The sequence below is a fragment of the Lissotriton helveticus genome, chromosome 7, assembly GCF_964261635.1.
Source record: "Lissotriton helveticus chromosome 7, aLisHel1.1, whole genome shotgun sequence".
In the NCBI taxonomy this organism is placed as follows: domain Eukaryota; kingdom Metazoa; phylum Chordata; class Amphibia; order Caudata; family Salamandridae; genus Lissotriton; species Lissotriton helveticus.
Window position 1 is genome coordinate 519442163 of NC_136068.1, and position 27836 is coordinate 519469998.

A 27836-nucleotide genomic window follows, 5' to 3' on the forward strand; every position below is an offset into this window, starting at 1 on the left:
ATATCAGGGGGAAAGCCCCAGACGCTGGATGGGTCCATCGCCTCCGGCTGAGGCAGCGAGAACTGAGGGACCTCCCAGAAAATGCTGAACGGGCGCATGCCTTGGCCACAAAGAGAATGTTATATGATGTGGGTGATAAAGTCACCAAGCTCATAGCCTGGCTGGACAATAGAGACTGGGACAGATTGGGTCACTAAAATGCACAACCCAGAGTGCATGGTGCCGGTGGAAATACCAGAACCATCCGCAATGTACTACAAGAGCGTGTACTCCTTTTGGGACCCACAGGTCTTATGGGGACTGTGTGGATCTCCTGAAAGATTGAAGGCTTCAGGTCTTCTCCGCAGATGACAGGGAAGCACTGGGACAAGACTCGATTGTGGAAGAAATCAAGAGGGCTATCCAATGGTTGCAATCTGGCAGGACAGCGGGCCAATTAACTTGCCTATTGAATTGCTCAAATGAGTGGCCAGTAAGATCGTGCCTCATCCACTTAACATGTTCTGGACAGCAAAGGTAGACCGAGCTCTAACAGTGGACCAGAGAACGGCCACAATAGTCTCCCTTGCCAAGAAGGGCAAGCCTCCCACTGCCTGTAGTCCTTAACAGGCTACTTCTACTCAATACGGAGGCCAAGGCTTTGGCAACAGGTTGGTGAGGGTCATAACCTCAGTGATGCAACCGGATCAGTTAGGGTTCATGCTGCATTGGGGTACCCGCTTAAACCGGAGGCGCTTACATGGGGTGATGCACATGACAGTTGCTGGGGTTGGCTCTATATATTCATAATCCTCCCCAGACTGGGCTTCAGCTCTTAATTCTGCTTGTGGGATCAACTCCTCTATCAGGGCCCTGTGGTGATGGTGCGCATGAATGGCATTGTCTCGCACCTTCGCAGGGGCATGTGGCAGGGGTGCCCCCCCCTGTCGCTGATTAACTCTGAACTGGAGCCTTTGGTGGCTTGTACCTGCCTGGACCCTCTCCTGTAGGGGATTCTGAGAGGTGGGGCATGTGAGAAGATCTTGCTGTACTTCAATGACCTATTACTATGTTTCACAGCCCACTTCTCAGTGCATAGGATTTTGAAAATGTTCAACCTCTTCAAGAGCTACTTGGGCTATCCTATCAATTTGGACAGATCCCTTATCTTGCCTCTGTCAGGGAGATGTCAGGTTCTAACGTCAAAGCGCCATTGGCGACTTGGGGATTTCAATACCTGGGCATTTTTATTACCAGGATCAGAGGAATTCCTTAAACAAAATCTGACTGTTCAACTAGAACACCTCAGAGGATGTGCCCCCCTGGAGAACGCTGCTGATATCTTTGGGCAGGGCCATGCTCTTGAAGTTGACCCTCCCCTGCATGCTATACGTCCTTCAGAATATCCCCTACAAGGTGCCGCTGCAATTAGTCACCAGTGAACTACACACACTCCTCTGCAACAGAGGCAGCTCTTTCATATCCCTCGGAAAGCTACAACTGGGAGTGTTTGAGGGAGGGCTGTTAGTGCTTACTATTGGGCCGCACAACTGATGGTAGTAAATGAATGGGTATTTGGGGACTGGGACTAGCCAGCCTATAGGGTTGATCCAGAGGCGATGAGTGACTGGAGTTATCCTTCCATTCTTTGATAGGAGGAGGGTAGTTGCACTCCCAATTCACACTTGGGCAGTAGTTATGGTGTGGCATGAGGCAAACAGACATCTGGGGTGGAAGGGAAAATTGACCGCCATGACTCTGCTATGGGACAGCAAACACCTTGGTGAGGTAAAGAATTTGAGGGGCCACATTAGATGGGCTTTAATAGGGCTAGACAGACTAGGGGATGGTTGGGGGGGCACTCCTGTCCTTTGAGGACTTACAAGTGGAGTATGACATGGAGGATAAGGAGAAATTCAAATACTTTCAAATGAGGCATGCATTGCGGTGCCATCTGCCTGAGGCAGCAACTATTGGACTCCTTGCCCATGAAGGACTGGTTAGTACTAGACCAATGGTGGTTAAAGCAGTCAACTTGGTATATCAGAAAATAATGAACAATTTGCCAGATCTTCTCTTGTTGCGGGAGGGTGACTTAGGACTCTTAGAAGATGACAGGGTGGAGGCCTTCCAGAGCCCCAGGGAAAAAACACTAGGGGCTGCAGGTCATTGGCACCTTCTTCCATACACAGTGGGAATACCCTGAGATTCAACAATACTGGAGGGAGGTCACAACTGTCATGGCTGCTGTTGGGAGCCTGGGGGTTCCATTGGAGGCTAGATGGCTGATACCGGGTGTTGGGGCTTGGCCCTTTTTGCAGGGTCATCCCTGAACTTTTGCCTTCCTCCTATATTTTTTCTGACCTGTTGGCTATTTTATGACTCTGGGCACTTTACCACTGCTGATCAGTGCTAAAGTGCATATGCTCTCCCTATTGTAAATTGATATATGGATTATTGAGTCCATGATTGGATGTTTGGTTTACTTGTCAGACCCTAGTACAGTGCACTCAGTGTGCCCAGGGTGTGTAATCCAAATGCTGCTGGTGGGCCTGCAGCACTGGTTGTGCCACCCACAGAAGCAGCCTTGCAAAATGTGTAAGGTCTGCCATTGCAGAGCCTGCGTTCAGTCTGGTACTGTCCTGCTGACTGGGCAAGTGTACCCACTTGCCAGTCCCTAAACCTACCCTTTTCTTCATATCAGTCACCCCTATGGTGGGCCCAAGGGCAGGGTGCATTGTAAGTATAAGGTAGGACAAGCCCTGATGTGTGTGGCATGTCCTAATAGTGAATTACAGCCATTTCCGTGTTTCACTATTGCAAGGCTGCCTGTTCTCCATAGGCCAGAATGGGCTGTTAGATTATTACATGTTTATAATCCTAACAGGCTCAGAGCATGGTAGAAATTCGAGTTTAGTATGCCTGAACTCAGAATAATAAACTACATCTTTTAGTGAAGTTTATATTAATATTCTGTGTTTGCAAATACCACTTTTAGAAAGTAGGTATTTGCTTGTCTAACCATTCAAACCTGCCTCTGCTAGGTTGTGTATTCCTTTGTCTGGTTTTGTGAGTGACGGGGCTGGGGGATTCCAAGAGACAGACTGATTCACCCAGTGGTGAATAGAGCGATCTGCATCTAGATGAGAGGTGCAGGGAGAGGAGTTCCCCCCCAAAGTTGAAGTCCTGGTATGTGAGTGTGAAGACCGCCCAGAAGAGTGTGGGCTGTGACAGTCAGATACGGTCTTGCCAATCTCAGGGGAGTGGTGTGGAGTACATGTGTAACTAGAAACCCCAAAATCTAACACTGGGCATTTCCGGGGAGGAGGAATGGCCCAGGTATCCTAAACTGTGGTTGACATTGGCAGTAAGAGTGGCTAAATAAAACACTGCAAAAACATGGCAGGGGGATTTGAGTAGACCCTTGTTTATCCTGGACTGGAAGAACGACTTGGACTGTTGTCAGCTGGCAGAACCGGAGGTGTCAGAGCCAGCATGCCCTCGCAAGTACGAGAACGTGTGCAGTAGCTGGATCCATTACAGGGAGACTGGAGGCCGGCTAGGGGTAGTGCTAGTGTGAGGGCCCAGGGACATTCGTGCCTGAACGGTCTTTCGCAGAATATTGTGCCTATGGAAATCTATGTGAAATATATCCGACCCCACAATCAGTTGGCAATGGATGGGGTTTGTACTTTCCCATAATTGACCAGCTATCTGTACCTTTCATTTTACATGCTGATCAACTGTTTTACAAAAAGATTTATTTAAAAAAGGCAGCTTGAGATCTAAAGGATCTTAATTTTCAATCTTTTTATTTTTTCCTTGCCATGGATAGCTAATTTACTTTCAAAGAAAGTGATGCCACAGATTTTAAGAAAATGAGTTCTACCTCGTCCCCACCTTTCAAATCAATCCAGATTTTCACCTATATGAATCTAGTTTTACTGTATATTTTAAATGCCCAATTATGGGAGGTGGATGGCAGTGTGCCCAAGCTTTAATCTGGTTGGGCCTGTCTGTGTCTCTTAAAGCTATTGACCAACAGCTCCTACTAAATTAAATACTGGTAGAGTGCCCGTATTCACTTTTTCCTCTACCTCTTGTGACTGTGAGGTGTACCTTAAATCTTAGTTTCTCCTACTTTTGGCGAGTCTGAAGTCTGCTGTTGGAGTCCAGTTCTCCACGTATGCAAATGGCACCCAGTTGTGTTTTTTTACCATTTCAAAGAGGTAGTGGCATTGGGAGAAATCATTATGCACACTTCACCAACTGCTGGACAGAAGAACAATTGCGAAGGTAAACCAATGTCCTCAAACTGTCACTTAAGGGGAAAGTTTCTGGGCTCCAATATGCGGTATTAGATAATATTGACCTTGAGAATCGGGTAACCCAGCCCATTAAGATAAGTACAGAACCTTGGCCTCCACCTTGATCATAACCTTTTCCTTGAAGCACAGACAGCCTCTTTATCCAGCTTAGGTTTCTTTCACCTGAATGTTCCATAGAAATCTTCCCTTCTGTGCACCCCACCTTCAGATTCCTGTATCCAGTATATGTATTCAGTCTCAGGTTAACCAGGGTAACCATACTAATTATGGGCCAACAGAAAAGCTTCTAAACAGTTTTATGAAATTCCTTAAACCCTGACCGCAGTCTTTAATTTGAGCCAGCGGGGGACAGCCGCACTATTTTTTTCCACATCAAACCTTTCTAGAGAAGGGAGGGGCCACACAAAGCAGAAAGACTGCGTAAAAAGACGGAAACCCTGTTTCAAAATGAGAAAGCAGCAAACTGCAAAAGTGAGATAGGGGTAGGAGGTGTCTGGTAGTGAATTAAGGCATGAAGTAGGTTTCAGACTGTGCAGCTCTGTTGAGCAAGGCAATATTTAATTGCACCAGACGGAGCCTTCTGAGCAGAAATTTGGGCACACACGCTCAATCTTGTACAAATTAAGCACTTCATGCACATTCCCCCTGTTAATAGCTAATGTTGGTCTTCGTTTGTACGCGTCAGTAGGATGAACGTTCTGTAAAAGTGCTTTAAATAAAGAAGAAAGGGTGTGAAGAATGTAATAAATTGTGTCCAGTGTTGTGCGGGCCTGAATTTGTCCAACATTTTTGTTCTAGAGGGAGGAGAGTGACTCTGAGACCAGTATCTCCTCGTGCTTTAAGAAGTACCTCAGGCCTCTTGAGAACCAGAAGTTGGCGACCTTAAATAAGCTTGCGTTCCAAGATAAAGTGGCCCAGAAGCAGATGGTGGAAAACCTGACCAAGCTTAAAGAAGACCGCAATAAAGTTCAGTACGCCTGGGATGATGTCCAGATGAGGCTTAAAGAACAGGACCCTTTTGAGTTTCTTAACGTAAGGAAAGAACAATCTACTTTCATTTTAACTAACTGTAGTGAGCGATCATGCACAATGTCATTTTACAGTGCTGTTAAGTATCACGGATGCCCATACTGCAGTTCGGATAGGTCTGAGATTTCCCCAGAATTAAAGTAACCCTGGCAAAATGTTTCTTTTCCAGAGTGTATTCACTATCCTGTGAGATGTTGTACCCTAGCCCCAATTCTCACATATATTGGGGAAACTGTTTATTTGAAAGGCTTAAAGGTAACAAGCGCTCCATAAATGCAAACCTTTTCCCCCTCCTCTAGCCCTCCGCTATCCTCCTGATTATCCAGTATTATGGGTGTCTTTCATAGATTCACATGCCTGAATCATTCCCCGTCGTCGAGATGGGAGCCCCGGTAATAGAAAAGTAATGTCCTATAGACATACATAGAGAAAAATAGGCCTAAGGGCCTTGCCTTAGTAGCCTATCTATGTCCTTTTGTGAAAAGGACCAAATTTCCAAAGGTAGCCAATCAGCTACCACCTCCCTCTAGAACCTTCCTGCCAGGAGCCTCAGTCTCTCAGATTTTCTACCGCACGTTGTGCTAGGGAGTCCCCACCTGAGCTCTCCTCAGGTTTCTTCAAATTCTTTACTTTCTTCACAAAAACTTGGATTCTACTTCAAATATGGCTGAACAACAGAAAAGAGGACTATTCGGAGCTTGTTCTTCTTGTGGCAAGAAGAGACTGCACGTCGACGACAAGCATGAGACTTGCCTCTACTGCCTCTACCCTGACCACACAGTAAAGGACTGCAGGGTATGTAGAACATTCTCTACCAAGACCCTTAAGGATAGAGAAGGCAGACTGCTCCTCTGGCTAAACAGACTAAAAACCAGAGATGTTGAGGTGCTCTCCTCGGAGGGCAGTGAAATGGCTTCAGTTTCCTCAAAACTGTCCTTAAAAAGGCCAAGGGAGGCTTCCCCTGGCCATCCAGACGTCCCTCACAAAAAGACTACTTCAAAGTCTTCTGAGGCAAGATCTGATACGTCTGTGAAGGATGCTGCAACCTTCAGAAAGCCATCGCAGTCCTCGTCGTCTACTTCGATGACATTATCTTCAAGAAAAACGAACTATGTTTCCACATCGACGACGATCTCGACGACGGTGGCATCGTCAGCCTTGACTTCAACGACGACGACCACCCACTCGTCGACGACGGGTAAGCCAATATCGTCGATTGTACTTATTAAAAAACAGCAATCGTTTGTCAAAACTCCGTCGTCATCTCCGTCGACGTTGACAAAACAGAAAACACCGACATCGTCGACGAGAATTCAGTCGACGTCCACCGCATCGTCGACGAAGACACCGACGACGGTAGGAGCACCGCCGACGACAACTACACCGTCGACGGCTACTACGACGCCGACGACAAAACTGCCGTCGACGTCCACGACGACGGCGAAGGCACCGTCGACGACCACATCGACGACGGCGAAGGCACCGTCGACGCCAACTCCGTCGACGGCGAAGGCACCGTCGACGGCTACTCCGTCGACGACCGCCTCGTCGACGACAGCTTCATCGGCGAAGGGACACTCGACGCTTGAAAAGCGATCGACGGCGATACCGTCGACGACCTCGTCGACGACGACATCATCGACGCCATGGAAAAAAGCGGAGTTAATTCCATCAAAAAAGGTCACCAAACTCCCTATTACGCCCGAATTAACATCACCCAGTAGGGTTCAATCACTGCTTCCTTCTCACATACTTCAGGCTGACGAATCAGATGATGACCACTTCGAACAAGCTACTAGCCCGTCAGATCTCAACGTCAAATGCCAGAGTACTGACGATGACGGAGATGATGTTATATTTACGGAAGAAACTATTCAGGCTCAGGTACATACTCAAGTCACTCCAATGATCGTATTACCGGCCGAGATAGTTCAGGATCTTCAATTCCTGATCACAGACTATAAAAAGAGATTCCCAGAATCGTCAGCGACACCATCACATGGCAATTCTCAAGAATCTTCCACACAGCAAAGATCACCAAGGGCAAGACCAACGCCTTTGGTTATTCCTCAAGATACTGAACAGGTTCACAACATACAATCCTCTGATGATGACGACGAACCTCCTGAGGAAGGTGAGGTTAGAGATGACCTCTCTCAAAACAGAGATGAGGATTACGTTGCTCACTCTCCGGCCACACCGGAACCCAGCACATCAGACTCTCCACCAGTGGATATCGGTGGATTCCACAATTTAATAGAGAGAGCGGCCACCAGATTTCACATGGCAATGGAAACAAAAGTAACAGATTGTTTCTTGTATGACTTCAAAGACCCCATTAGAAAGGAGGCACGATCCATTCCCATAATAGAACATATCTGGGAACAGGGGCTACAACTCATGCAAACACCTGCATCTGTTTCAATAGTGGTCCCTAGACTGGACAAAAAATATAGGGCTCCGTCAACGGCAGCCACTTGTTTTAATTCACATCCAAAACCTGATTCGGTCGTCACTCAAGCCGCCCAGAAGAACTCCAGAAACCCATCCTCGCCACTCTCAGCACCACCAGACAAGGAGGGCAGGAAATTGGATGGCATAGGCAAACGCTTCTCCACAACGTCAGCCATGACGGTCAAAGTGGCCAACGCCATTGCTCTGCTGGGCAGATACAATAGGCAACTATGGGAAGATATTGCTCCATATCTCACGCACGTGCCTGATGACTTGAAAAATGAGGTCCAGGCACTCCTTCATGAAGGTCAAATATCGGCATCAGAAATCATAGACTCAGCTGTCGATGTCGCCATGACAGGCTTCAGACAGCTTGCAGGTGCCGCAGTTTTGCGCAGGCAAGGTTGGCTCAAAGCGACGTCCTTCAGACAGGAAGTACAAACCAAAGTTGTAGATATGCCCTATGACGGACAACTACTATTTGGAGCTAAAATAGATGAAGCCTTGCAGACGATAAAGAAAGACACCGATACTGCAAGGGCTCTCGGGACTTTACAATTCAGGAACCAGTCCTTTCGAGGGCACAGAGGACGAGGACAATCCACGTACAGAGGATCTTATCAAGGCAAATCCACATATAATCAAAATCGCTCCCAATATCCACAGCGGCAGCAACAACAAAGTCGTCAGACCCCCTACGGGAGACCGAACTTCAGAGGCAAATCGCAAAAGAAAACGGCTGGCGGAAGACAATGACCAATTCCCGCAGCCAGTCCCCCCACCGTCCGGTCCGCTCAAAATTGGTGGCAAGCTAACACATTTCCTCCAATTGGAAAAGGATTACGACGGATCGGTGGGTACTACAATTGATTCAACACGGTCACACCTTGGAATTCAACTCCATCCCACCGTTCACCCCTCCTCACAAACATCATCACAGACACCTTCGTCTGTTACTGCAGGAAATCTCTTCCATGATAAAAAAGGGAGCAATAGAGCGAGTCCCATCAGCTCAAAAGGGAAAGGGATTTTATTCCCGCTTCTTTTTAATCCAACAGAAAAAGAAGAAATGGAGGCCCATTCTAGATCTCAGGGCACTCAATGCCTTCCTGAAAAGCCAATCGTTTCGTATGGTGACTATCCAGGAAATCTTAGGCTCCCTGGAGGAAGGAGACTTTATGACATCTTTGGACCTGCAAGATGCATATTACCATGTCCCAATACACAAACGACACAAAAAATTCCTACGATTCGAAGTAGCAGGTCTCCATTACCAATTTTGTGTCCTCCCATTTGGCCTCAAATCAGCACCTCGCATTTTTACAAAGTGCCTGGCTCCTGTGGCAGCTCACCTGAGACAACAGAATCACCAAGTCTTCCCCTACCTAGACGACTGGCTGGTGAAAGCACCGTCTCTCACGGACGCACAGCTGTCTTCCAACGCCTGTCTCGACATTTTCCGGAACCTGGGTTTGACTCTCAACTTCGAAAAATCTACTTTACAACCCACCAGGATAATAACATTTCTGGGGGCCACTATAAACACCATTTCCTCCAAAGCTTTCCCATCTCTGGAAAGAAAAAACAAACTGATGACTCTAGCTACCGCGATATCTTCAAAACCAACCATCAAAGTAAGGATTTTCAAATCTCTTCTAGGGATGATGTCTTCCTGCATTCTACTCATCCCTCACTGTCGGCTCAGAATGCGCCCCCTTCAGGAGGCCCTGACCAAACAGTGGACCCAATGTACAGATTCCTTCGAGGATCACATAGTCGTCACTCGACAGATATCCGAGACGCTGGGCTGGTGGATGAAGCACAAGAACCTATCCAAAGGTCTCACGTTCTTGTTACCAGAAACTCCACACGTCATAACGACGGACGCTTCTCTCGAAGGCTGGGGTGCAGTCCTTCAAGACTTACAAATCAGCGGCAGATGGTCGGAGCAAGAGAAGGCTCTGCATATCAACCTCCTAGAACTACGTGCAGTCCTTCACTCCCTACAGGCATTCCTCCCTCGCATCAAAAATTCTGCAGTGCTAGTGAGGACAGACAACACGACCACAATGCACTACTTAAACAAGCAGGGAGGGACACGCTCGCTGACGCTGTCTCGCGAATCACAAAAAATTTGGAGCTGGCTACTGCTCAACAACATCACATTAACATCGGAGTATGTCCCAGGAAAAGACAACGTCATAGCAGACGCTCTCAGCAGACAGAGGTCAATGTCCCACGAATGGGAACTGAACCAGCAAGTTCTAGACAACATCTTCTCGGCATGGGGAACACCTCAAATAGACCTCTTTGCCACCAAGGAGAACAAAAAATGCCAAAGCTTCGCAAGTTGGCATCCCCAACAGGGGTCATTAGGAAATGCATTTTCCATCGCATGGCGCAACGTGTTTGCGTACGCGTTTCCGCCATTTCCCCTGATCAGCAGAGTCATCCGGAAGATGAAAATGGAGCATTGCACATTGATTCTCATGGCCCCATACTGGCCGAGACAACATTGGTTCGCGGACCTCCGACGCCTCTCAGTCCGTCCATCAATCCAACTGCCTCAACATCCTTCTCTACTCTCGATGTCCAAAGGCCAGATACTCCACCCGAATCTGACATCTCTCAGATTATCGGCTTGGCTCCTGAGTACCGAGAATTCTGTCACCTAAGCATCCCGCAGGAGTGCAAAGAAGTCCTAGCTAAAGCAAGAGCAGTTAGCACGAACAAAACTTATTCCTTGAAATGGAAGCGCTTTTGTATTTGGTGTAAAGACAACAATATACACCCTTTTAGAATCACTCCAGAGCAGATACTGCCTTATCTCCTGCATCTGGCCCAAACAGGTCTGGCGCATGCTTCCATCAGGGTACACCTGGCAGCAATCTCTCGCTTCACCAGGTCTTCAAAAGGCCCTTCACTATGGTCCAACAGACTGATAAAACAGTTCCTTAAAGGGCTTTACAGATCTTTCCCTAGACCAAGACGAATACCACCAACGTGGCATCTGAATATTGTACTCAATCAGTTAATGAAACATCCATTTGAACCTATCCATAGGGCTGAACTCAAATACGTTTCCTGGAAAACTGCACTTCTTTTAGCTCTAACATCAGCCAGAAGAGTCAGTGAGTTGCAAGCTCTTTCGATACAGGATCCTTTCTTGCAATTTAGAGAAGACAGAGTCATCTTAAGAACCAACCCACGTTTCATTCCTAAAGTCCCCTCGGACTTCCATCTCAATGAACCGCTTGTGCTTCGCTCATTCTTCCCGAACCCAGGCACAGTGGCGGAAAGATCTCTTCACTCCTTGGACATTAAGAGATGTCTAAAATTTTACCTGGACAAAACGAAAGCTTTCAGAAAGACCAAACAACTTTTCGTTGCCTTCAGTAGGCCGAGAAAAGGCATGCCACTCTCCAAACAATCCATTTCCAGATGGATATCGGCAACAATTGCATTTTGTCATGACAAAGCCGGACGTCCATTACATTCCTCAGTCCGAGCACATTCCACGAGAGCTGTGTCCACATCGGCAGCACTATTCGCTGGTGTACCGATTCTGGATATCTGCAGAGCGGCCACCTGGAAATCGCCGCACACCTTTACCAGACACTACTGCCTGGACACGGAACTGATGCAGGATGCAGCTGTGGGCCAAGCTGTACTTCGCCATCTCTTCCAGTAAGATGAGCCTTCCTACTTCCCACCGTCCTGCAATGGTATGCACATTTATTTACTTTACTCTCTATATTACTGATGGTATCTAGTCACATGATATGTATTATCTCAGACTGTTATATTCCATCGCATATGTGCATAATGTATTGCTTGCTATTCTGATTCAGGCATGTGAATCTATGAAAGACACCCATAATACTGGATAAGAAATGCGTTACTTACCTGTAACAGCAGTTATCCAGTATTGGTGTCTTTCATAGATTCACATGCAACCCTCCCACCTCCCCAGGAAGGACTCATCTCTCACTACAGAGCATATCTTACGTCTACCTAGCTTGGTGCGTACGAAAATCTGAGAGACTGAGGCTCCTGGCAGGAAGGTTCTAGAGGGAGGTGGTAGCTGATTGGCTACCTTTGGAAATTTGGTCCTTTTCACAAAAGGACATAGATAGGCTACTAAGGCAAGGCCCTTAGGCCTATTTTTCTCTATGTATGTCTATAGGACATTACTTTTCTATTACCGGGGCTCCCATCTCGACGACGGGGAATGATTCAGGCATGTGAATCTATGAAAGACACCAATACTGGATAACTGCTGTTACAGGTAAGTAACGCATTTCATCCAAATAACTGACTAACCTATCTACCACTTTTATTACTTTCATATTTCACTATACTAATTCAACACTAATCCTTTATGGGTTCCAGAGTAGTGTGCTAATCGCCGAAAAAGCACTTTGATCCTTCTGCAGGGGTAGTATGCTCTATATAAATGAAATTGCAATACAATATTGGAATATTCCATTCAGTTATCATTGGTGTGCACCCTTATCTTAAGTTTCCTTACGAAGTGTCCCCAATATCATTTCAATAAGTCGTTTGTATTTTACGTGTTTGTGCCCCGCCACAATCCTGTTCTTCTGCCAGTCTGAAATCATTGAGATCTGTCATGTGTTAAGTGTCTGACTATGCAGACATTAGCCACTGCTACTGCTGTTGCTAGCCATTGTCAGCAGTTTGATTTTGAAATGTCAAATGTGTGCAACATGGCCGGTTAAGGTGTGAGTGGAAGTGCTTCGCCAAAAAATAGGAGGACTCTGTTGGCAGGCAGGATTGTGCAAGACTTCCACAGGACCTTAGAACTGGCGAGTGCTGTGCCAAATGCAGCTTTAAGGTGCTCCAGAATCCATCGTGTAATAATTTGAAATGCCTAACTGAGTCTAGCCTCTCTGAATCCTTTTCCGTGCTATAACCATTCCTGACGATTCTTCGGCACAAAACACTTTTTCTCCTTAGCCTTTTCTCGACAGCGCGGCCAATGCACTATCAATAAGAAATACTATCCGAGCCCCATATTACTCCTTGGAATGTATCCCAGTTCGTAATGTTATAGGTGAGTGTATGGTAGTACTCCTACTGGAGTTTATGCAGTAGGTTAATTGTGTACACCTCTATAAATGAGGCGGGTTATTGCCTTTCACGTATTTCTTCAAAAGCTGCCTCTTCTGTTCTCGAGCTTGTCTTCTGTAGTATGGACTCCTACTATTACCCACTCTTTCCAAAAGGTTTCTTTGTTAGTAGTAGCTTCTTCTTAAAGGTGCATGTTAGAAATGGGATTTCTGGTTGGCTAAGATTTGCTGAAATGCCAGAAACTGGTTCTCGGAATATTGTTTCCGGTCCAGGGAAGGCATGGCTTGGCAGTTCGGGCTGGACTGTTCCCATGAGGCACAGTCAGACTGATTTGCATATGGCCATGTCTGAACTGGGGTGGCAGTGGGCTAAAGAACGGTGATGGATTAAACCCAGATCTGTTGACTGGGGGTGAGTGTTTGATTGGTTCAGATGCTCCGTCCGTCACCACCCCCTTTTGTACCACAAGGTTTGCACCAAAGCCAGGCAGAAACCACCATTCTAGTCAGGATAAGGGAGTTTCACTCCTAAAATAACCTCTGCTCACCCCCTTGGTAGCTTGGCATGAGCAGTCAGGCTTATCTCAGAGGCAGTGTGTAAAGCATTTGCACATACCCAACAGTAATACAGTGTCAGCACTACAAACTAACACCACACGAGTTTTGAAAAATATCCAATATTTTATATACTTAAACAAGACCAAATACGATAAAAATCCACAGTACTTTTAAAATAGATGCATTGCAAGATGTCTTTAACTTTCCAAGATACGTTGAAAACACAGTTCCTTGATGTCGATAGCTCCGTCCGGGCTATCACGATGTCATGAACAAACAAATCCAAACCGTTCTAGCTGACCACGGCATCGCGGGTCAACTGCGGTGTCGGGAAGACTCGCCAACAGTACCTTCCAGAGATGCAGGTCGTCAATGACCTCTCATTGTCATGCCTGTTGCAGGTCGATCTCCTCTGATGGAATCAGGAGCCCTGGCGTCGGCAGGCGTCGAGTGCTGCGGTGCAAAGTGCAGCGGTTTGGCGTGCGGTGCCCTCTGCTCACGGTGTGAGCAGCGGATCGGTGGCGGCATCAGATGGCGTCGGTGAGACCAGGGTCGCGGTGTGAGATGAAGGCAGTGCATGGTGCTGGCAGGTCACGGTGCAGCAGCGGTGTCGCTGAAGCGGTGTAGTCGGCTGACAACTGGAGTAGATGTCACCGGCATTGGCAGGCCAAGTTGGCTCTGTGGAATGAGGGCGGTGCATTGCATAACTTTACGAGCGGTGCCCCTGAACCACGGTGCAAGCAGCGGCATTGAGTCTGGCATGGAGCGGCGTCATCGGGGATACTAAGGCGTCGTGGTGCGGAGTGCGGTGCCCACAGGTCACGGTGCGAGCAGCGGCTGTGGCGGCATCAGCAGGGGTAGTCTGTGAGACCAGGGTGGCGTTGCGCCGGTGCTCTCTGCTGTGCCTTCAGGACACGGTGTCGGCAACGGCGTCAGACTGCGTCGGCCTTGAAGTCTTTGCTGTTCCTGAAACTTCTTGAACAGGGGGCAAGCTCTACCTCAAGCCCTTGGAAATACTCAGCACAAGTAGAGATAGTCCAGTCATTTCACTGCCCAAGGCAGAAGCAGCAGCTGCAGGCCAACCCAACAAAGCAACAACACAGCAAAGGGGCAGTACTTCTCCTGGCAGCTCTTCTTGGCAGGTTCCTTGATTCAAGCGAGTTCTAAAGTCTTGGGGTCTGGGCCCCAATATTTATACCAGCAATTCCTTTGTCCTCTGAAATCAGAGGGGCCTGGACCTAGTTCAAACCAGTTTGGGGTGCATTCTGCCAGGGTGCACTTTCTTCCTTTGTCAGTGCGGGCGAGGGTCCTCAGACGCCCCACAGGAGGTGGAGCCAGCATTGTGGAAGGCAAGCCCAGCCCTATTCATGACAAAGATATTACTCCTCCCACCCATCTGTGTAGATGTGCCTATTCAGTCCTGCTGACTCCCCCGGTCTCCTGGAGTCTCCTCAGCCCCTGTCACTCACAAACCAGACCGCAAATTCACAAGCTATCAGAGGTAGGCTGGATGGTTGGGTCAGAAAATACCTACTTTCTAAAAGTGGTATTTTCAAACACAGAATATTAAAACCACCTTCACTAAAAGATGTATTTGATCATTCTGAGTTCAGGCATACTAAACTCTAATTTCTACCATATTCCCGGAGTCAGTTAGGATCATAGGATGTACTGATCAAACTGCCCATTCTGGCCTACAGGGAATAGGTAGCCTTGCAATAGTGAAACTAAGTAAGCTGTAATTCACTACCAGGACATGCCACACACCACGGCATGTCCTACCTTGTACATACAATGCACCCTGCCCATGGGGGTTCTACCTAAGGGGCGACTCGCATGTAGTAGAGGGAAGGTTTAGGGACTTGCAAGTGTGTGCACTTGCCAAATTGACATGGCAGCCCCAGGCTGCGCACAGGGTCTGCGATGGCCGGCCAGAGATGCACTTTATGGGCGGTTCATGTGGGTGGCTCAATCCAGTGCTGCAGCCCACCAACAGCATTTGATTTATCGGCCCTGGCACGCGCCGTGCACTTTACTAGAGACTATCCCACTTTGTTCATTTTCGTTGACACATTTCTTCTACTTGATGGTGGTGGTAATTATTTTTGTATCCCTCCTGTTCTTAATCTTAGTTTGAACCAGTTTTTTTAGTACTGGGTACTCTTCTGTTTTGATATACTTTACTAGAGACTGACATATAAATCAAATATGCCAATCATGGAAACACCAATCCATAACACATTTTATACAGCAGCACTTGCTCTTCCTCACTGGACAGCAGTGAGGAAAGTGCGCAAAATCATTACACCAGCAAAAACAGTCAAAACCAGGAGGTCGGAAAGCAAAGTCAGGGGAAACACGCCATAAGATGCCAAGTCCAACAGTTCATGTAGCTCTGTCTGTTTCTAGAAGTTTGAGCAGTCGGCCAGGCTGGCGCCGGCATGCATCACTTGGTTAATACTTTGCTCCTTCATTTAGGATCCAATTGACTCCTTTCGAATCAAACCCAGAGGTTCGGTTTAGCATAACGGGAGCAAGAGGGCCATGTCAGCTAGATATCTGGCTAAATAATGATTATATGTTGGGGAGTTGCAGACCACCAGCATCCTTTGTGGTGTATAACTTGCTCGCCTTGTATCTGGGTTTGCAGTACACTTTATTTACTTATTAATCAAGAATTGATCTCTGTTGTGGTCCGGGGTATGCATAGGGATGGCATTGCAAATATATAATGTATACACTGCACTTCTGTCATCTTTGCTACTTGGACTCTGTCCACAAAATGACTGTTGTAATGTTGTCCAGCATATAAAATAGTCTGTGGCCCATTGTATTAGAGGGCATACGTTATCTCAAACCATGTCATTAAAGCCCTGTGGATCAGTATCTCGAAGTATGTCATGAAACCATCTCTGGGATATCACAATTGAAAATCCTTAGGCAATTGGTGCTTTGCTGAGGGCAGTGCACGTCTCCAAGTACACAACCAGGTTGGGAATTTCAAGTTGATTGTGTAAATGTAGACTCACCCTTAGTTAATGATTGCTGTATCATCCTGTTGCCAATTCCACTGTATCCTTCTTATGCCTGATGAATCATATTAAGAAGTAGGCAGAATGCATGCTTACCAACACTGTGGGCGTGGTTCAAGCAGCACACAAGGCATTGTGATTGTAAGAGTCTTTTATCCAAACCCTGTGGGGAGAAAATACAAATAAGATATTTAATATCTGGATTTCACACTTTAAAGTTTGTTTTGAGTGAACCATTAAGAACTGCATATATTCACTGAAGGTTTTTGGTAACTGATGAAGTTGCCTGTGAAGATCAGAAGTGCATATTCAAATAAGTCCCCTGTAAACTCTTGAAGTGATGTCCTCATTGCCTTCTACAAACCAGTGCATTTCCCCCTGTATGAGTATCTAAACCACCACAGTGCCCCAGATAGACTGCTCATGACCTAGCAGTATGCATGACTTCATCTGAACTGGTCAAAGACTCAATGGAAAGGAAATAGAACACCACTTTATAAAAGATCCTATTTTTAGTTATTTTATACACCAAAACTAACAATCCATTGAAGGGTTCCAGAGATGAACTTTTAAGTTAATTGTAAATCACTGCTTGCACTCAAAATGTCAACTACTGCGGATAGAGGTCACTTTGGCAACTTTTGCAAAGTTGTGTTAAAGGCTAAAAACTTATCAGTTAAGATCTTTTTTCCTGCTAGGAAGTGTAAAGGGGATATACTTTGCATTCGTAAAATTTCTAAGTGACCAATTCAAAGGATCACTGGCTACGGAATAACATTTGAGAATTTATTAAAAGCCAAAAACAACTGAACATACAAACACCTCAATACGAGGTTAAGAAAATAGATTGGTACTAATACAAACATAATCCTACGCAGGAGTCTCCTCCGACTCCGCATCAAAATGATCGTAAGCTCCAGAAGCATTAAACACAACTACAGTTCCTATCTGGATCTGGGAACTCATTAACCTAGAACCGAAAAGTTAAGCTATCCCTAATCTATTACTAAGATGACATCCCTACTTACCTTTTTCTCTCTTGCCTGGAAACAATGCTGTCAGTAGTGATGACTTCCTTAGACGTTCACTCACTTGCATAGGTAAGTAGCCAAAGCTACTAAGATTGTTCTAAGATGCTCCTTTCCTTGCTCTGTTTCACTCTGATTCCCTAACTCATCCTGTCTCCCTCCTGCCTCACACTCTCCTTCGTCTGCCTCAAACTAACTCTCCTCCTGCGGGGGACTGTCCCAAATACAAAATCACAAAACAGTAAAACACGCCCTTCTCACGCCCCTTCAGCCAGGTCTACCTTCTGTAACTTTCCATCAAAATGTCGACTTCATCCAAAAACAGTTTGGTCGTCCTTGGGTCTCGGGCACCTTCTCCCCCGAAAGTATCATATCTGCATTCCTGTGCACTTCCATGGCAGCTTCTCCAACCGTCCTAACTCCTAAAACAAAGGGTTATTCTGCCTAACGAGATGTATGTCTTTGCACCTGCAACAAGAAACATGTGAGAAACAACCTTGCATGCACACAATCTTCTGTCTACCTTCTTTCTGCTGACAACCCTTTCGCAAGGAAAAATAAATTTCAGACATACAATTATTCAGCTAACATAAGAAATCACAAACAGGCCTTCACATTGCAAAGCATAGAGAATCAACTTAGGCGTTTACACATACATTTCTAAATCACTTTATAAGCATTGCTTCATTATTTCTACATACATTATAAGCAAACTACATGTGCTGACTTTTATAGGGTACACTTGTTAAATCTAATGCATCACTTTACACGTGAACTAATTCATTATGCATCTAAAACATCATTTCGATTAAACACTACATTGATCTCCATGAATAACACAATTACATTTCTATCCACTTTAACATATGCTATTTTAGTATTGCATGTCCAATTGACTACACGTGAATCCATTACTTTAAATATGCGGGTGCTGACTATCTGTGATTGTTGCACCCCTACAATTTTCAGACCAACATGACTATCAGTTTGGTTCACTTCTCTGGCTCACTTTGGGCAACCAACTCTAAGTCAGGGGAGGCCAGTAAGCAGGACAATTACCTTACAGTCTCTAATACAGTTCCAGGCTTTGAGTGAGCCTCCGTAGACCTCAATGAAGTAGTCCAGGATGCAAGGGATACAGGATGCTTAAGATGCTGATCTGGTCCATGGATGTCTGTCAACAAACACGATGGGGGAGACTTTGGCTGGGTTCGGTCTACTGGGCTGCGCTTCGGCAGTCTGTGGCGGACAAGCACTTGTAACTACCAAATTTGCAAAGGCAGCTTTTTAACTTTGTGCCTCTGAAGCTGTATTGGAAAGTCAGCCAACTGATTCTTGGATTCCACTTTTCTGTCTGGGAAAACTTTTCTAGTAGCTGGGCACAACAGGCACAGTACTTTCTTGATTCACCCAAAGTAGCATGGACAGTTCAGTCTTTGTTGCAGGTGCTCTCTGCCAGGTCTAGGTAACAGGGCAGTCTTCAGTCCCCTGTCCAGACATGATCTGAGGTCTGGGTGCCAGGGGTACCCCTTTTATGCTCACAACTTGCCTTTGGGAGATGTGGTGACTACTAGCCAAAACGTTATTGGTCCCCTCCCATTTTACCACTTCGTGCAATGTGTGGCATCTAGCTATTCCAGAGTGCAACATTCTGCTCACACCAGATGGCAGAACCCTTCTTGCTGTGAGGAGTTTAGTAGCCCACCCTAGAGGTGTGGCTACCTGAGGGCTCCATGCCTATCAATCCGGGATTTGGGAAGCTCACTACTCACCCTTGAGGGTCTCAAGGCACTGGGGGGAGGAGGCTTGGGTCATGCAGCTCCATCTCCTCCAAATATCCAGGTCTTGAGGCTCTACCTGAATGCTTTCAGAGTGGGCGATCGTCTGATGCTGAGGGGGAGTTAGAGCCTACTCCTTCATTGCAGCCAAGACCTGGAACGAACTGTCCAGGCTCTGCAGATGCGTGGGGATATGGCCAGGGCAAGGTCGGCGGGCGGAGGCTTCTTTTCGGTGCGTAGGACTCATTCATTGAGGTCTCGGGGGTCCTGTGTTGAATAGGGATTTGTAGACATGACAGCAGCTTAAAGGTCACTCTTTTTGACGGGGAGCCAATGGATGTCTCACAGGTGCTGGGTGCTGTGGTGTTGTCGTGGGATGCTGAGGACGAGTCTGTCTGGGGTGTTATGGATGGTCTGGAGTTTGCAGAGTAGAGATTTGTTGATCCCCGGCCATAGAGGGAGTTTCTATAGCCCAGTCTGCTGGTTGAGTGTGCATGTGACTGCTTTGGAGCACATGGAGGAAACTGTGTTGATCTTTCAGGTCATGGCGGGGGAGTCTAGTATGATGCAGAGGTTGCAGGCATGGTCCATGGGTTTGGAAAGGTTGCCAAGAGCAGTGGGCCACCAGGTGTTGTCCCATGCAGAGGGGGTAGATATGAGGACTTCTAATTTCTCTTAATTGAGCTTCAGGCAGCTGCTGTTCATCCAGAATGCGAAGTCTTTCATTCCTTCCTCGGAAGCGGTGTCTGGTGATGTCTCGTTCCTTGGTGAGGGAGAGGATGAGTTTGGTGTGGTCGGTGTAGGATACTATGCCTAGGCCATGTTTTCTGATGATGGTAGCGAGGGAGGATATGTAGATGTTGAAGACCGTGGAGCTGAGTGATTATCCTTGGGGTACTCCGCAGCTGATCTCTAGGTTCGGAGAAGGGCAGGAATCTGATTCTTTGGGTTTGGCAGGTGAGGAAGAAGCGGATCCAGTCTAGGGCAGTTCCCTGTATGCCGACGTCATGGAGTCTGGTGATGAGTGTGCAGTGGGAGACTGTCGAAGGCTGCAGAGAGGTCTAGTAGGATGAGGGCCGCCGTGTGGCCCTGGTCGAGGAGAGTACAGATGTCGTCTGTGGTCGCTAGGCTGGGTGTCTCCGTGCTGTGGCTGCTGCAGAATCCAGATTGGGAGGAGTCTAGGATCGAGTTGGATTTTATGAAGTACGAGAGCTGGATGTTTACTATCTTCTCAGTGACTTTGGCTGCGAAGGGGAGGAGAGATGGGTCTGTAGTTCTTGAGGTTTGTCTGGTCTGCAGAGGGCTTCTTGAGGAGGCGCTTGGCTTCTGCGCATTTCACATCCTCTGGAAACATGCCAGATTCAAAGGTGGTGTTGATGGTGCGTCGTATTTCGGGTGCTGTAGCGGCAGCAGCTCTGTGGAAGGTGTGTGGCGGGCAGATGTCAGTGGGTATGGTCTACATGGTTTTGGCAGTGTCTTCTGTGGTGACGGATCCAGGCAGTGATGGTAGGCTGGCTGCCGTTGCTGGAGATGGGTGTAGTGTCTGTGCCTTATTTCTGTTGAAGTTGTCGTAGAGGGATAGAGTTTGTTGCAGAGGTCCGGGGGGGGTGGTGTCTGAGCTTTCGCTGTGGGTTTGGTGAATTCTTGTATAATGCTGAAGAGTTGAAAGTTGGGGAGGGTTCTGTCCTAGTTGAAATTACTCTTTGTGGATTTGATGTGCTGGTGGTATTCTGTCATGGCGGTTTTGTAGGTGGTGTGTGCTTATGGAGTTTTGCTGTTTCTCCATGCTTTGGCGAGACATCGGCACGTGTCTGGATTCTCGGAGGTTTGTGGTGAACCAGGTGGCTTTCGTGGGGCATTGTCTGGAGTTCCGGAGGGGGGGTGAGCGAGTTTGTGCATTTGGTGATCCATCTGTGGAGTTTGTTGGCTGCCGAGTTGATGTGTGATGTGATGGGAGAAGGAGCGCACTTGAGGTGCTCTTTAGTGACCTTGCTCCAATTCCTGCACAGGGCGTGATGTAGGCTTGTGCGCTGCGTGTTTTGAGAAGGAGAAATGTATCCTGTGGTGGTAAATCCAGAGGAGTTGAATTGTGTGGCTGAAGCGTTTCTTTCCTTCTGCGAAGATGGGGTCAAGGGTGTGTCCTGCCTTGTGGGTGCAGGCGGTGACTAGCTGTTCCAGTCAGATGTTGGCGAGGTTGTCCTGGAGGGCAGTGGAGTTGGGGGTCCCTGAGGTTGTCGAGGTGGAAATTCAGGTCTTCGAGCAGTACATAGTACATGGAGGTGATGGCGTGTGGCGCAATGACGTCTGTGGTGGTTGAGGTGAACGTGGTGCGCAGTCTGGGAGGGCTGTAGAGAGGGTGCCGCGTAGTCGTTATGTGGTTGGTCTGGAAGTGGAGGTGTTCCATGGGGGATGAGGAGTTGTTCGAAAAACCAGCAGCATCAGTTCAAAACTTTGGGACTGATCATGAAGACAGTAGAGGTGGGGAGACATAATGATGCTGGCAAAAGCTTTTAAGTTATGTGGTTGTAATGCACCCAGGAGAAGTGACATTCTCAGAATATCAAAGGTTCGAACAAGCATTCCAGTCCATTATTTTGCACACCCTGCCATTTCAGTTTGGACCCAGCCAAATACAAATCCGTTTTTGACCCTGCTCCACTGGTAGCAGGCCAGGTCCTCTCTGAATCAGAACACATACATTCCGTGACCGTTTTCCCCCTTTATTATGGCTCATCAGAAGGGCATTCCATCAAACACTTCTTTCCCCACAAGTTTGATGCTCCAAGTTTGATGGGTATGTATAGATGTGGATAATGTGCCACTGGAACCAAGCTGTACCCCAGTTCGGACTGGACTGTTCCAGTGGAGCAGGGTAAAGACCGATTTGCATATGGTTGGATCCAAACTGACGTGGCAATGGTTTGTAAAAGAACAATGGACTGATATGCGGCCCTAGTAATTAATAATGGCTGCGATTAATTCACTCATTCCATCCATCACTTTTCATATGCTTCAGTGAGACTTTATAATGCAGCTTGGTTGTTTGAGGCAGCGCACATCATAAGTTTTCCTCTGATATAGTTCTTAAAATGGAGTACCACAATTATTTTCATTTTACAGATCAATTCTGTTTGTTCAAGCCACAGGACAACTTGTTAATACACAGCTGGATGCCTAAAACCCAAGGGGCCGGCAACTTTAACAAACATGCAGGTTGGAGTTTACACAGTTTCTCATACAACCCTGAGTCCGCTGTGTTAGTGTTACTGAGGCATTCTAACAATGTCACAACACTAAAACCCCAACCACCCCTCCCCCACTCTCTTCCCCCAATTCCTTCATAGGATGCAGCGAAGTGGTCTGTCACAAGGAAGTTTTGTGTCCAAGGCTCGGGTAGCTTACAGCTTGGGGATCGGGATGCCTAACATAGAGTGGAGATCTGGCAAGACTCTGGCGGTGAAAGCAAGCTGAGTAGTTTGAGATCGGTCCGGCATGACAGTTCATTAAATTTGGATGAGCGGATACGAGTAAGGGGTATCTGTTCAGGGTTTGCTTCACTCTTGGTCAAGGGCTAGAAACCATTTTTCCATGCCCAAAATGAGCCATAGTTGTGTAACAAAGCTGAGAAATCTGGACTCTTCATACACCAAAAGGTGAGGATCACCTGAGGAGCCGCTCCCAGCACAAGCGCCACTTGTTTCCACCGCTGCGAGTGAAGTGGGAACATAAGAGAATTAGGCAGGGCAAGAATAGTGTGTGGGGAACCTTAGACTCGAGGTGTTAAAAAGGTCTATCAATGTCTTTAAGAACATGTTCCTGAAAGTGGGTGAGCTTTGGGCAATGCCATAGGAGATGTAGTAGCATACCCGTCCCTCCACAAACCCTCCAACAGTATTTGGAACACTTGGGGTTCAAGGATCAGAGTTGTGCCGGGGGTTCTGTACCAGTAGGTCACAATCTTATACGTGGCCTTGTTGCTAGACCTATTATGAGCTGTATGCCAGGCACTGTTCAAGATGTCCTTCCGCTCGACATACGAGTTCACTACCTAATTGCGCCTCCCATCTCATTCGTCCACAGATCTAGTGGATGTCCCTAACTGACCGAGTAGGGTGTATAGCTCAGTGATGCAGTGCTTATCCTTCTTGAGAATTAGCCATATTTTAAAGGGCATGAGGGGCCTTTCAGCGTACATCCTAGTAGTGGGCTGCATCATCAAATGGCAAACATGGAGGTATTGCATGAGACTGTAGTCCGTTTTTCAGTCAAAGGGGATGATCCCCTGGGGATCAAACATGCAGCCTATGCGTTTGCATCCGAACATCCAAACATGTCCCGTTACCATCCCTGGAGTAAGTCTGAATTGGCTAGCGTTGGGGTCATTGGAGAAGGAAAGGAAGTCAAACTCTCCTGAAGTGCCACCACATCCCAAACTCCGAAAACTGAGCTAGTTAGCGGTGAGGAGTAGAGTCCTGTGTTTCCAAAGAAGCCATGGTTTCTTCCAAATTTGTGCGCCTGCCACAGCCTGGTCCATGAAGCACCAGTGCTTCTAGGTGAATGGGTGATTTCAATTGACCAGAAAAAGCTATTTGGAGGCCTGTTAATATTGCATTAAAAGGTACTGAGGCAGCTTTCCCTTGTTGGGTGATAAATTAGATTTTTGAAAGGGGAGGGGGGGGGTTCCCTTCCCAAATTTGTCAGTTTGCAATGTTGGGAAGTTTCTTTTGTTTTTGGTGGGGTGAATGGGGGAGCCTAAAATACAGAATAAGTGGAAGGCTTGTCATTTTAATGGCAGCAACTTTGCCAAGCAATGAAAGATGAAGGTGGATCTGATAAAGGTCTGTCATATTTGTGTGGTGAGGGACACATAGTTGAGTTTTGGTTTTAGGAATTGAGCAGGCTAGTTTGATCCCAACGTAGGGAATAGTCATTCGCCCATGCAAATGGGAATTTGCAACGTAGGTGTTTTTCGTAGTGGGGGGCCGATATGCTGAGTATCTGACTTTTGCATGTTAACTTTAAAAGGAGAGGTTTCCAAAGATTTGAAGCTTAGTGTCAAGGGCGGGGAGAGAAGACAGAGGGTTTGTAATAGCCAGAATCACATTGTTTGAGTAAAGGCTGATAAGATGATCTCCACCTAGTACAGAAGAGTTCTTGAGGAGACCGTATGCACTGGGCTAGGGTTCCAGGTATAGCGTGTAAAGGAGAGGCGACAACCTTGATGCTGCGCCTCGTCAGACAGGGAGTGTTGGGATGAGAACCCATTGACAGGGGCTGTAGCCCTAGTTGTGCTATATATACACACTATGGACCCAGTTTTGGAACCGTTCGCCAAAGCCAAATAGTTCTAGATTCTTAGAGGTAGGGGCAGTTAACTCTATCTAATGCTTTCTCAGCATCAATTGATAGCAGAAGGGACACTTTTTGCCATTTAATGGTTTTGTCTAGCAAATGGAAGATTCACCTGGTGTTAGCTCCACATTGTTCAGCAGATATGAAACCAGCCTGGCTGGGTCAATTAGGTCTGACATCAAGTGGTTAAGGCGGTGGGCCAGAATACTAGTGAACAGTTTAGCATTGATGTTTAGAAGGGATATGGGTCTGTAGGAGCCACTGAGCGTCTGGTATTTGCCCAGTTTAGTGGTGACTAAGATGACTGCTTCCAACATGGAATCCGTGAGGTAGCCAGTGATGGCAAACAAACTAAACATGTTTAAGTACTGGATCTAGTTTGGGTCAAAACGTTTTATAAAATTGTGAGGGGAAGACATCTGGCCCCGGGTATTACATTAAATTCTGATGGGTAATGGCCAAGATGCCTTTCAATATGAATGGGTTTATCCAGCAAGGAAGCATCGTGTTGAATGGTGGTAGAACTGCTATTGATGGGGTGATCATTGAGATCCATGGAAGCGCTATCTGAGGCTGTGTAGAGGGTGCTATAAAAGTTCGAAATGTGAAGGCCTGTGCGCACTTCTGTTGACGGGCTAGGGCTGATCACTTGGACAGATCTAGCATGAATTTTAGCTTGCAGGTTTGGGAGCAATCGACACAACAGCTACTACTGAGCTCAAACTTGTGTTTGAGGTGCACCAAAGCATAATCTGCCCTGTCCAAATCGAGTCATTTGAGGAGTAAGCAGGTTTTTCCCCAACTCCCTCCGAACCCAGGGAGTCCTTGTAAGTTTGTGAATGGCATCAAGTTCTAGAACTTTCTGTTCGAGGATCTGTTGCTTCTCTTTGCGGCAATGGTTTTCGGATGCCGAAATAGCAATAGATTCCCCTTGCACCACTAACTTGAATGTTTCCCAGAGGGAGGAAGAGTATGTGTGTCCATTGTCATTAGTTTGAAGATAGTTTAGGATTGTCTTACGCTTGGACGATATCGAAGAGGGGACTTGAAGATTCTCCTTAAGGTGCCAGTGTGATGTCTTGGTGTTACTGGTATCTAAGCATGCAGTGGGGTCAAGGGGATGTGATCAGAAAGTGATCTAGGTCCAATTAAAGTCGCAGACAAGAGAGCCTGGAAGGCTGATGTTTCTATGTAATAATTAAGGCATAGGTTTTGTGTGCTTCAGAGTAGAATGTATAGTCCCACGTAGTAAGGTGACTGGTTCGCCAGACATTTGCCACCCAGGCCAGTCAGCCAGCCAACGGAGCTGCTGGGTGGAGCAAGCTCTTGTTCAAAGCATTGGCCAGAGCAATCCTTGACATTGTCCATCACAAGGTTCAAGTTACTGCCAATCCATATGGTAGCTTTTGGGGTAAAAAGGACCGGAGTGCCTGTGAGTAACATTTCTTTGTGTTCATTGGATGCCTGAATGGTTGTGAGGGTGAAATTAAGTGCAGTCATGATCTAGAAGCAAGGAGTCTCCCATTGAGGTCAGCCACTTTAGCCAGTATTTCTGGTCTAAAGCTCCATGAGAAAAATGGCCACCCCCTGCATTTAGGGGAGTTGGAAGACCATAGTTGGTGAGGGAACCAACTTGATTGTAAGCAGTGAATAGCTTTGGGTATGAAACGTCTCTTGTAAAAGACAAATGTCGCTACTAGATCATTCCAAAAAGGACAGGACTGCCTTTCGTTTCATGGGATTGAGACCTCTGACATTGAGGCCTTTTATTTTAACCTCCAGGAAAGTTTGTCATGGGGGTGAAGTAGATATGCAAGTGGGATTTATGAGAATAGAACGGCAACACTCTAACCCAGGGAAGGGAGGCTGACCTAACTAGTAGGCAAATGTGTTTTGAACAGACGATATAGTGAAGGGATAAAGACCCAGTTAACTTGGTTCAAAACAAACGGGACAACAAATTGAAAGTCCATCCATGACCGGATGCTTTGCAGTCTAGGCCAGAAGCAAAGTTCCCAACATGTGTGGTCAAAGCCAGCTCCCCACCACCAAAGGCTACCTATAGATGAAAGATTGCCCGTGGTAGCAAGATGTAGCCCGTGGGCAAACCTTGTAGAGTTTTCTCAGGTGAGTGCCCCACCTGTGCCCGAGGTAATCTGTACAGAACTGTGAGCGCTCTTGTGCGCTGTCTTCCGGGCTTTCTGCCAGCCGTAAGACACTTCTTGGGAGTGTAGGAAATCTGTTACGTTGAACTCCCTGCAGGGCTGGAGGTTGAGGAGGGAGACATCTTGATAGAAACTAATAGTGTGATCCCAAAAGTGGATAAGTTGTTTAGTTCTGGCTGCTCTCAGAATTTCATCTTATTTGGAAGATGTGCACAAAAAGCAAGATGGCTGACGGCCTAGCTGCAGGGGTCTCCAGGATGGCCGACCCAGTGGACCCTATTGAGCCGTAGCTCAGCATAGTCCTCTCAATCCAGGACCAAATGAAAGCGCTTGGGTGTATCCTCTGATGTCTGAGTCCTTGCGCTTGTGGGGACCCCCTGATATGGATATTACTGCAGGATCTGTTTTCAAGGTCTTCTGTTTGGGCTAGGAGTTTGTCATGCTGTTCATGAAGACGGATAATTTCTTAACACAGCATTTTCACCTCTCAATTTTGCTGTCTTCTAGAGTAGATACGCAATCCCCCATGGAGGACAAGTCTTGTTTCCAGTCCTGCATGTCCTGTGAGCGGCCTTTTTTAAGGGCATGAATGTCTGACTTCAGAGAGTTGGAGGGCTAGAAACACCCCTGGTCACAGGTGCTTGACCTGAGCCAGGAATCCCTTCAGATTTGGATTGAGTATGGGATTTTGAGCTTAGGCAGTCGCCATTTTGGTACCCGCAACGTCCGGGAGCTTCAGTCCGTGTCGGAGTGATCTGTGCAGTCTGGCCCCCCATGTATTGCCGCCACTCACTAGCTGCCCATCGAGGCTGGGTTGTGTATTCTTGCCGGCCAGGAGTCCCTTAGGGCACTGTTGATACTTGCCCAGGTTACAGAGTCACGTCCTAATCTGCCACCATCTTGGCCATGCCCTGAATTTATTAATTCTGAACAGTCTTCGAAAACTCCATGTATTTATTGATAGTGAGATAATCCTGTGAATGAGCTAGGAAACATAAGGTTTTTCATAGTCAAAGTATAGACAATTTAAATGTTAGAAC

General features: G+C 46.9%; 1 protein-coding gene across 3 annotated transcripts in view; it reads left to right on the forward strand.

The window, feature by feature from the left end:
• The window catches only part of LOC144768698 (zinc-binding protein A33-like), a 200108-nt gene that overhangs the window by 111385 nt on the left and 60887 nt on the right, over positions 1 to 27836 (forward strand). For 2 of the 3 annotated variants that reach the window (XM_078652559.1, XM_078652560.1), the window contains exon 5: positions 5106 to 5339. The exons of the other annotated variant lie outside the window; for it this stretch is intronic. In XM_078652559.1, the coding sequence (XP_078508685.1) occupies positions 5106 to 5339 (234 nt within the window). The remainder of the gene's footprint in view (positions 1 to 5105; positions 5340 to 27836) is intronic. 3 annotated transcript variants of the gene reach the window in all.